The sequence below is a fragment of the Echinococcus granulosus genome (assembly GCF_000524195.1).
Source record: "Echinococcus granulosus chromosome Unknown EG_S00009, whole genome shotgun sequence".
Taxonomy (NCBI): Eukaryota; Metazoa; Platyhelminthes; class Cestoda; order Cyclophyllidea; family Taeniidae; genus Echinococcus; species Echinococcus granulosus.
The window spans coordinates 222405-234337 of NW_020170389.1; the positions used below are offsets into that span (position 1 = coordinate 222405).

The 11933-nt window shown below is 43.3% G+C and overlaps 1 protein-coding gene across 1 annotated transcript in view; it reads right to left on the reverse strand. All coding sequences in view use genetic code 11, as the record gives it.

The window, feature by feature from the left end:
• EGR_02058 (DEP domain-containing protein 5) overlaps window positions 1-11933 on the reverse strand; it is a gene marked incomplete at both ends in the record, with an annotated part of 31051 nt that overhangs the window by 11017 nt on the left and 8101 nt on the right. The window contains 2 exons of the mRNA XM_024491307.1: window positions 2294-2444; window positions 8264-8346. Coding sequence (XP_024354160.1) covers window positions 2294-2444; window positions 8264-8346 — 234 coding nt within the window. The remainder of the gene's footprint in view (window positions 1-2293; window positions 2445-8263; window positions 8347-11933) is intronic.

The following is an 11933-nucleotide window of genomic DNA, read 5'->3' on the forward strand; positions in this document are numbered from 1 at the left end:
GCTTTGCAATTCCATGGTAAAATCCGCACGAACTTTCTAAGGCATATTCCCATTGCGGAACAACTTTAAGTCCCAAGTAAAACTCCCCAGGACAAGTTGTCAATCGAAGGTGTGTCTAATAGAACGCATTTGAATGTCATTACTTCATTCTGATAACCAGCACAGAAGAGTAATCACAGGGAGCGCCTAAAGTGGGAGAGGCATAGTGTGACAGCCTCTTAATTCTTTTATGACTTGATCGCTACGACAGTAATGTGAGTCGATTCTGCTTGCACAATCTATGTTACTAATCTTCCAGTGCTTATGTGTGCCCACAAAACGAGTCTATTGACGGCTTTGTGGTGACCTTACACGCCAGAGCTTAATTTGATAGACAGAGTAAACACGCACACACACACACGTGTGATACATATTAAACATTTTTGATTTGTACAAAAGGAGAAGCGTGAATTCGAAATCACGCATTTGGTCTTTTTAAGTGTCAAAATGTCATTCAATTAAATGTGACATTTTGAGGGCAAGTTATTTCACAATAAATATGAAAAGGAGGCGATTAGATGGGTGGATGAGTGTGAGTGAGTAAGCGAGCAGCCAGGAACGGATTTACCGAAGCCGTTAGTTGTGGACTCGGCTTCAAGAGAGGGCGGAGGTGTGAGAGAAATGTGAAATGTCCACAAGAGTGATTAATGCGCGCGGGAAGTGTAGACGCATTTCCTTATTCAAATCGGACCACCAACTATGGAAAACATCCAGCTGCACTTTGTAGCCCTAAATATCAACTTTCCCTCAAATTCTACTTCACGAAAGAAGCCATCTTGGAGCTTTCCTCTAAGAAAGGGGAAATTATCCCTGATGCTCTTGATTAGTTACCGGTTTTTACCTGAAATAGTGTACAGAAGGATAGATTTCAGCCCAAATCAAAGTTCCTTTTCAAATAAAAAAACTTCTGCAGAACAATAAAGATGTGGAGATTCCAGAATCCATCAGCTGAGTGGGGACTAAAGTGCTGGCTGGAGACCATTGTGTCAATCATAGGGAACAATGAAATGGAAGTGTTTGCTGCCAGCTTCACGCATCGGTGACACCCCAACTTCCTCACCTAAGTCCGAAGTCACAAGTATATTCCATGCGCTTTTGTTGTTGTACAAGTGATTACACCAAACCGTACCGCAAACAGTGTGTTTGTATGATGTTCCCGATCTGGAGTTAACTACCAGAACTCAAAGTGACGCGCGTTTGAGCGGCCGTGACGCTCAATTTTCCTTGGGGGCCGGGTCGAGTAACAATTGTGTTGACAAACGAGCACGAGCAATTATGACTGGACATCTAAGTAGTAGCTGCTATGGACAGAAAATACTGATACGCAACTTTGTGGGACAAACCATTAAGGATTAATTAATCATGAATTACTGAAGAAGGAGTAGCATGAGGAATTTGAAATATTTTTAATATTAACGTAGTTGTGAGCGAACACAAATGCGTAAAAAGTGGACAGGATTTGTTGCTTTGTGTGCTGAACCAGGAGCATTTTCCGCCTCTCCCATGAACCGGCCTCCACCTCAGTGGTATGTAGCTCGGCTCCTCAAATACGGAAGAGTAGCTCAGTTGTTACAGGTTACTATGAATGCTGAATCAATCACCTCAATGGTGAATGCTTCTTTCTAGGACCAGAAACTTGTTGAAGTCACGATACCCTCACTCCGACTGGACCGGGTGAACCAATATTTGGCCAAGTTTACCACTGATGTTGGATGAAGTTTTTGTGAGAAAGCATTGAAAAAACTCCTATTTTGATAATGTAAATAAATGATAGGGACAAGCGTGCTATTATCATCACCTACACCACAAACAAGCAAAGCAAAACCGGTTAAGACGAGGTTCTTTCAAAGAGAGGTGAGCAGAGACACTGGACAGAACTTACTGCGACCGCCGTTTCACTAGGCGTGGTAGGATGACGCTAGAAATGGAGGATTTAGAAGAGGTAGATAGGGAAACTAAATTAAAAAATTGGCAGTTTTATTTTCCGACCGCTTCTCGACAGCAGTTCCACGCAGGCATTGAATAGGGACAGGACTACATGGGGTCTTTCTATATTATTTTTCCCATCTCAATAGCTGTTCCCAAGTCTGAGATTCTAAAAGTTGTCTTGGCTTCTTTTGCAGCTCATTTCGGTCGAATTTTAACACAAAGAAGTGCTGGGTAAACAACTTGTAACCATTTGGACGAAATGATACAAGTGGACAATGCAATATCATTCCTCCTAAAATCTTTGGAAAGAGGGGGTGGGACTTACTTGTTTGCCTCTGTGGGGCACATTGGTGCGCCGAATTCGATTGAGGGATTCCAGGAAGGTGATGAACCTGTCACAAAGCTTTTCGTATCCGATCGACGCCAACGGAGTCTCGTAAACATCGCAACGCACCCTCGTCCCCTTGGCCTTCGCCCTAGAAGACATTTATTTGTGAGAAAGCAAGCAAAAAGTCTACAGATTTTAAGGCTATTTTTATTCTCCCCCTTCTCCCAAATGTGCTTTAGAAACTGGCTGTTTATGGGTGTAGCCAAGATGATATAGTGGTCCCAGAGAGGACTATCAACAGCCTCTCCATCCTCCTCTGTGTTTACAAAAAAAGTACTCCTGATCTCACGTGCCCCACAATACCTTCAGAGGCAACTCGGACGCTTTTACTCATCACAAAGAACGTGGTTACTTCCACCAATACCTCAAACAAAACCAATGGCTAAACCCGTCCAGTTATTGCTGTACAATAATGGCATTTACAGTGGAGGGCTGAACTTGTGGAGTCTATAGATGGAGAAACGGACCAAGGTCTGGACTGAACAAGTTTAAAGGGTTCACCAAGCGAGGTAATAACAATATCTCTGCGGAAACAATGAACGGGTGAAATATGAAGATCTGAAAATTATTCAAGTGGTAAGGCTTGAAAAAACCCCGATAGACGGGTGAGTAGAATTGCAGTTGCAATGGAAAGAATAAATAAAATCATAGAGAAAGGTAGAAAAGCTACATTGCATAATAGATTAAGTCCATCGAGGCATCATTATTGTGGAATTCGGATTTGCAAGTTTTCTTACCGTGATGACGGTTTGGAGCAAGATTCATCACTGAGGACGTCGACATCAAGACGGTGGAAAAGTAGCAGAGCGGTATTTGTTATTACAGACACTTTCTTATCTTCTGCGATTAAGCCTGCATAGCACCTCCGCCTCTTAGTCTTCAGGCTCTTCAATGTGTTTGTATAATGCCGTTGAATAGGATCAACTGGTTTTTAAAACCAAAACCGAATATCTACGGAAGGCTTATTCAAATATTTTCCTGATTGATATAACTACGGTTACGATCTATAATTTCATAGTTCCATTTAAACGAGACAACCTGAGTACGCTAATAAAAGGTAGTAAAAACCCTAGCCCTCTAACCACCTCCGCTCCCATCTCACTATTATTAACCAACTGTCCGTCCACTCAATCACGCAATTGGTCACGTGATTGTCTAGGGCTAATGCAAAGGCGGTGGCCATAACTTGGAGCCCGGAGAAGACGTAGCATAAAGATGCAAATGAGATGGAAGCAGCATCCCCGTTCCATTCCATCCCGGCCCATACCATCAATCAGAGAACATCACAAATACTTCTCGAACATATTTTGACGGGTTTTCCAACTTCGGGAGATGTCGTATTTAAATTTGAACAAGATAAAACGAAAATAAGTGAAGCGCTTGTTTAATGCATTCCAAAAAAAAACTACACGGAACAAGAAAATTTATTTTTTTTTTCTTCCGGAATTCACAAATAGTGATATCAATTATGATAGGCTGGAGCCGGCATAGGAGGATGTTACTTCCCACATTCAATCGTGATGTCGAAACCTGTAACGCCTGCGAAATTTTGGTGATCTTATTAGAAGTCCCGGCCAATCCGAAATCGACTAAGCTTTCAATGCTCGGAAAAAAGGGCAAAATAATTACCCTGAAGTGTGAAAAGCACATTTAGCATCAATAAAAGGGCATGAAAACTGCACAATTTATCAACTTTTCCAAAAGAGAATTCGGGCCATTGATCCGTGAAATTGAGTATACAATGAGTTGCAAATTTCATTTTCGATGTCAGTAGTCAAAACGACCTCGAGATTTGCAGGGGTGGGCTTTTAGCACGATTAAAAGGAGGATCCCATGTCTCAGAAACGCCCTCTAGACGCGCACACGCATGCAGGACGACGGTTGGAGCAAAGCGTGACAGTTTTATGACTTGCATAAACAAAAGAAAAACCGAGACTAACGCACAGCTAGCATTTCGATGCGATTATGTCAGTGGACTGAAAAGGAGTCATCTGCAACGTATTTAGAGAGCCTCGGGAATTTCGTACCTGGTGGACGATTTTGCACACTTTTTTACTGCTTTCTCTTGAATGCCTTATGGAGATGACGCACTGGATACTGGAAACATCTACCTTTTTACAACACAACTTGTAACAAGGTCGATTCGTATCGAGCTAGACAGGTCATGTCTGAGGCGTGGTCACGTGTCGTAAAGAAGAGAACACAAACCAATAGTGGCATTTTTAGTGAAGAGCGCAGGTGCAAATTTAAGTGACCTCTACATTGGGGTCATTAAGAGGAGTGAGTAATGTCCACTGTAGGCCCTTTGTTCGCGGGGGAATTGAGTGCTCTAAACGCCGACATACCCCAGTAACTCTGCCACAAATGCGTCTAAAGCAAATGGTTTAATGCGTATAAAATGAACAAAACAAAAATTCTAATTTGATTAAACAAGCGGAATTTAGAGTCATAAATCGGATACCTTAAAGGCGGACATTGTCGAATTCATGAATGGAAGAACGAAATTAACTCCCCAACGGAATGGATATTCAATGTCGGCTAAGCCGAGTAGAAGCACTTTAACTTCCTGTACTTTAATGGGAAAGTTCAAATTTCACGAAGGCAAGAATGTGGCCAAATGCTCTTTCGGGGTCAAGTTGGGAAAGTAGATTACAATTGAATATCAAATTCTGACGACTTGGTCCAAGAGCACCAACAATTCGTGCGTCATAAGAGAAGCGACTAAAACTCTTCGTTTTGGTTTTCGAGGCGCACTAAGGCTCCACCTTTGTACTTCTGCTGGGCGGCATGGCCGCTGGACCACGCCAGTAGTCCCCCAGCCCTTCTGCCCTACTGTTATGACCTCCTATGGCCTCAGGAAGGACTAAGACCGCTAAAGCATCGTTTGACCTAGATTTTCATTATCCCTCTACTGCCTACTTTCCACTACATGGAGAGCCAGTAAAATTGGTGCAGTGGAATTATTACCAATCTAACTGAATGGTTTACTGCGCGGGTATTTTCAGTCAACCGTCATTTAGCCTCCATCCTAGTGGCATGAAGCTCAACCCTCCCCACCCATTCCTCTAATTCAGTTCCCCAGCTCCTCCTCACATTTCAAGCAAAGTTACATTCACACTCGAATATCTCCTACTATAAAATTACAATCTCAATTGCACTGAAAGGACGCCACCCAAAAAGCGTCAGAAGGTAATGGGATGTATGGCTGAATCTTGTGGAGCTGCTACATCATGGCCACCAACAGGGCGTGGTCCAAATTGAACTAGCTGAAGTCGTCAGTAAGCAAATTACTTACAAACATGTGATGGAAAGCGAGTCAACGCTTAATGCCCTCCAAAATTGCCAAAAATAGACAATGACTTACCAAAAATGTGGACGATCAGCGTTAGAGTGGTACTGAAGCGAGAGCGCAGGTCCGAGATACTATCTTTTACTCGCTATTCTACTAAATTGTTACCACAAAAGCATTCCACCTTTGAGCTATGAATCCATTCATTGCAACCTATCAACGGTTAGAATTCGGAGGACTTTTCAACATAGCAGATCCAAGCCTACATCTCACGGTTAGTTTCGGTTAACTCAAAGACCCAAATGGTGGCTGAAACACTGAAACGGTCACAGGGAGTGCACCGAAGATGAGGTTCAAAATCTAACAACTGCTGCGTAGTAGAATGCTACCGAGTGATTGGAAAAAAGTTCGTGGTGGTGCATTTTAACATCCGCCAAGTAAAATAACATATCGCGCCTCCCTGACACCACTTCGTCCTCACATCAGGCCCCTCCCTACTCTGCGTGTCTGTAGGTATGTGGATGTGTGCGCGCATTGATGTGGTGGACCGCAGACGCAATGATCACCGTAACTGTTCCACTTAATGAAGTCCAAACAACCTCTACGACTGAGATTTACGCATTCAACCCAACACAACTCAAAGGTTTGCTAGAAAACAATCCTCCGGTAATAGTCGAGAGAAAGCCCCCTTCCTATTCTTACAAAGCGTCATAATGCGACGCAAGACCTCATACCACCATAAACTTGACCAGCGAGACAGTTCGCACCGTACAATGAAATGAAATAGGTTGGGATGAGATGGGATGTAATGTGATGGGGGTGGGTTGTTACCTTTTTCCCTCCTCTACTCCCTTCTTCCCTATCTTTATCCTCATCAAATGTATCATGCCTTCTGATGATGTTCGTCTAAGCGTCAAGTGACGATCATCACCTTTTTTTGGTAGAACGCATTGAACATCTACATGATCGAATGCAAAAAAACGGGGATGATTAGGACTAGCAAAATCTCTTGGATTTACTTTGTAGAAATGCATTTCATCTAGTAATTTATAGTACGTAGGTCCTTTCAAATATCCCACGAAATACTCCCCACAACACTAGCATAGAATTCAGTTATTCGTCTTCGTCCCCTTCAGTATACACATAATAAAACCACTTCCACATCAGCACGTCTTATGAAGCCCTGAAGGACAACTCGGACGCTGTGATGAGATGCAACAGCTGTGCAAAACTCAGCTGTCGTGGTGGCGCTGGCAACGGAGTAGGAAGGTTCCGAAAACCCGCCACACCCGTTTTGACGTGACCCATCTGCACTGCTACAGAGGTTCGCCATCTGCATTTAAACAGTTGAGGTGTCAGAAAATGCCCACTCATCAAGACTGAGGACACTAATGGCCATTTGGCCTAGCTTACCTAAAAAGAAGAGCAGTTAAAATCACCATCGATGACAGCGTATCATAGCAACGTGGTAATAGAAATACCCCATCTTCACACCGACTATAGATTGGTGGAGAAATATTCAGTTGCTTAGAATAGAATCGCAACTTTTCAGGCAAATATATGGGCAAAAGCACTTGATATTTATAAAACGTTCCACGCCGATAGCAATGGTCGCCCAGTCCTTCTGTGGGTTCATGACAGAACTGCTTAGGGGATAACTCGAGAGCCACGGTGGCAGCGCGTAGGAGCATGCGCAAAAATTCTCACTTATTGAGAAGGGTATGACCCCTGCGTCCTGATGCTCCAAAGGTGGTTTATGTCTGGATGGACCGGACGGTTGTCTCCACTCAATAGAATCTGTGGAGACCACTAAAAGCAATATTTACTACTTAGTAATCATCCCGCCTCTGAAGTTAGAGAAAAAGCCAATAATGAATTAATATCCAGAAGGAATGCATCAACGTTGACCGAAACCCAAACACATACCACCTCCCCATACAGTAGGAAGCTGAGAACAACCCAGGCAGGCGATCGGGCGACACAAGTCCGAACAGCGTGGTAATAAAAGGGTTTCGCAATTTTGGATGAGCTGCTTTTAAACAATTGTTTCTACGAAAAGCAATCCCAAGGGCAAATCCTTTCAAATCAGTTCACCGACAAAGTAAGCGACAAATGAAGGGCGCCGCTAATTTAAGAACGGAGTGAAATTGTTTCGATGAATTCAGAAGCCTCCTCCCCGTGGCTTGAAGTCGATGTACGATTTTCGTTTCTCTTTTGCAGTTAGTTTGACACCACTCAACCAGGGCTCGGACAGCCAGCACAGAATGAACAGCCACAAAGGAGCACACAGGGAAAGATACCAAGAATGAATCGAGCCTCTTGTGGGAGGCTTTACGACGTCCCACGATGGTGGTACGGAGCTCCCCACTCCGCCCCCTAGTCCTGCTTGTTAACGATAAATAAACTTCCAGACTTCCCACATACGACTTAAAGTTTTTCCTTAAGTTATGGGGCAGAACTTACTAGTTAAAGGCTTCAAATGGTTGATTTTAGCCTTGAACATGAACTGATATCGAAAGTTAGTCACAGAGGAAGAGAACCGACATAAGCTACTGTTTTAGTAATAGCTAGATAATAAAATATAGCTTCTCAAATGGAAGCAAAAGGCTTTGACATACTCTCGCAGACTGTCCGCAAGTCGTCGTGTCGTGTCCTTGAAAGCAGGCAAAATGAGGAAGCGACTGCGCCAGAATTTGAGAGCCTAGGAGACAACAAAAGTACATTTTAGCAGCCTTTTGAATTCGGTGGGGTTTTAACTGGAAAATAATCAAAAGGTATCAAGATCCGATTATTGTTTAATTCTTCGTTTCGGTTTTACGAATACTTAAGGCTCCGCCTTTGTACTCCCGTTGGGCGGAACAGTCTCTGGACCATGCCAGTAGGCCCTCCCCCAGTTCTTCTGTACGTCAGCAATACATGCTTTGCTCGAGCATTGTCTTCTTCCGTCCTAAGAGAAGCCTCGAGAAGCTACATTGGTGGCAGCGGAAAGCGAACCTGATCTTAAAGGACAACTGACCTCATTTCTACTGCTGAATGGTAAGTCTTATTGGGACAGAGGAAGTGCGTAGGCTACGGATGGGAGAACCGGTGACGACTTCTAACAGCAGAGCTGACACTGACGTCTACCCTCGGCAGCTATCCCAGTTTTGTGGTCTGCAGGAAAGCTATTAACAACTGAGGCGACGCTAGCCATGAGCCATCTGGAAAAGCTTGCTACAGAGCTGTCTAAGGCGCCTGTTTGAAGATGTCAAGTAAGTGAACACGCTGGATAGAACCCAGATAGATGTGGCTGGGCAGCACTAAAGTGGGAACAACGTGGCAAGGAGGAACAGACGCGAAACCTTAGCCCCACGAAGGTATTTTAGTCTCCGATCTTTACCAAATGGCTGTGCTTTAAAGCCAGTGTTCTTACGACTAGCGATGGACAAACAGGATGGCCAGCACATCCTCCCTTCCCCCACTACACTTTCTGAACAGGAGGAAACTCCAGATCCAGTGAAATTGGCAAGAGGGACCGGTGATGTTGTACGCCAATTCGATGACTGGCGCGGAAGGTTCATAGGTGTTTTTCCTATGGCACCGGCTACGTTGTGATAGCCGACGCAGGAGGTTGACCAAGGAGAGCGCCGGACACGACGCTCAAAGAAGGACACCTAGGGGTCCGAACTTGTGCTTCCACTGGGCGGCATGGCCTCCAGGACATCCCAGTAGCCCTCATGGCTTCTCTACGTCGGCATTACATATTCTGCCCAAGTATTAGGCCTTCTTTCGTCTTCAGGGAAGTCTCAGGGCACTGCATATACACACAAATAGATGGAGCCGAGAGCCCCCTCTACCAGATATTTAAAATGCATGGCAATATCAGATCAGACAAAAACGGTCAAACTTGACACTAGAGGCCGAAATATGTGGATTATAGGGGAAGTTTAAGTGCTGACCCAGGTGGTAGTAATGTTTGGTTATGAGAATTAGAAGTTTAAAGGTCACGCCTATGTCACAAGGGAGTGCCTAGACCGCGCTGTTGGAAGAGCATACATACAGATATATGAATATTTTTGTCACAAAGGACATCTTAGAAACAGCCTGCATAGCACAATCGCTCCTAGCTCGCCTGATATGATGCCCTCTTCAAACACTCGTTAGGAGCTACCAAAATACCTCCTACTAAAAGCGTTACTTCGAATATGGAAAAAAATGCTATGTATCCATCATTTGAGATCCTAGTTTTCAACTTTAATTAACTTTTACCCTACTGATGTGAAAATATGTGAGCCACAACATTAAGGATGGGTAAAATTTTGGCCCTGCGAAGACTCCTAACTGAAATGCTATGTATTCAGTCTAACCTGAAAGGTTTGTGGATTTAATCTCAGAGCTTATTCATGCGTACACCTACACACACACAGAGAGAGAAAAATAACTTTTCAGTGGGGTATACTGCTAAACAGTAAAAATAACAAATTCAGTGCACCGAATGCACCTCACAATGCTAGCATGAAATGAACCACGGGTAAGATGAATTTCATCATTTGCGACTAGCAAAACGGTCGAAGAGGGCATTTCGTGTACTAGAAGGCCTAGAGAACACAATAAACTACTATTACTAGATTTTATCCCCAAAGCGCAGACTTCTTATTGGATGGTTTTTGATCGACTCTTTCAGGTCTTCTACAAACTGTCCACTTCACCCATGCTACGAGTTACCCAAAAAATAGTGCATTTGCATGTATTGTAACATCGTAACAGTACTTTTTGTTTTAATCCTGAAGATCACAAGGCGGAAGTCTAAAGTTTGAAAGGGACGTGAAGTCGCTTGTACGTTCCTTGTTCTGGACGGCCAACACTCCTCGGCACTTGCCAGAGTGTGGTTTACCAATGCAACGTTTTTAATATAAAAGAAAACCCGACTTCCAAGAAGAAAAGGAATTACACGGTCAGTACGCAAATCTAGAATGCCCTGAAGGTAACAGCAGATGTGGTGAGATATGCACAACACCATTTCTTCCTCGTGCTTCCTTCACTAGAGCTTCAAAAAGCGATTGACGCTACACTAGGAAATGCCAGAAAAGAAAGACGATCGATGTGGCCGATTGAAACAAAGGAGGCTCACACAGCAGAAAGGTCATTGAAAACGTGTTGACCTATGACAGATGCGCCGATCTCAACTTTTGTATCATGATAAGCATTAGGGCGAGATCAAAGCTGAACAGATGCAAATCGTCCATAAAATAAAGGACCACCAAAATTATCCGAAGGAACTGTGAAAGACTAATAACTCTCCATGTTATAAAGACTCGGGTATAATTAGAACAGTATTGGATTGATAAAGGGCAAGAATAAATGAAATCAGTAGATAGATCCAAGAAACCACTTTATGCCCCTTTATTCTATTCTACGGCTTTGGATTGAGAGAAAATACTCCTACGAACGGTGATTGGTGCGTGAAATACGCTTGCTGTGGAAGATATTCCCCATAAAGCATCCTGCAAACAAAACGTAGCAGATGGAGACTCATCGAAAACTAAGATGCATGACTATTATCCAATTCAAAAGTTCAAGAGATCACGTTTTGATTTCGTTTCTGTCCTACAGTAGATTGATATTTACTTTGATACTGTTCCGACGGGGGACAACGCCCAAAACACGACAGCAAAGGCGAAAAACTTCATCTGCTAGTCTACCAACTCTTCTAAATGCTCGCAAAGGATATTTTAAAACTCAGACCCCTTTCGAGATAATTCAGAAGCTAAAGACCCGCAAAAATTAAAAGAAGGCTTCGATTACGATAGATAATGGGCTCTGGGTGAACGCACTGTACTTGTGTGTGTGTGTGTGTGTAGAGAAGCCACTTTTTCAGCTCCTCCTACCTAAATAATAACTATACGGGTATGCTGTTTTACGCGTTAAAAACCACCTCTGAGGTACAAAATTATCCATTCAGAGATAAAATACACACAGAGAGGAAATGTCTACAAGCGTTAACCTGAATGTGTGCATATGGTTATAAGCCCTAAGGCAAAAAAAGAAATAACGTTTTGAAAAGCTCCCTTGTCACTTCTGTGTGGATAAATAAGGTGAAATACATCCTGACAGCCTTTTCAATTTCTTAAGGAAGTAAAAAAAGCTTACTAGAGGTGGAGAAACATCGTTTCGTTATTTGGATTTCAGTTCCATTTCCGACTTTTAAATGGAATGTTAAAATAAAACGCCGCCCATCACCGAACAATATCTCGCTCCAGTGGACTGTAAAACCTGCATTCGTGCGACTGTTAAACCACTTCATTAAGT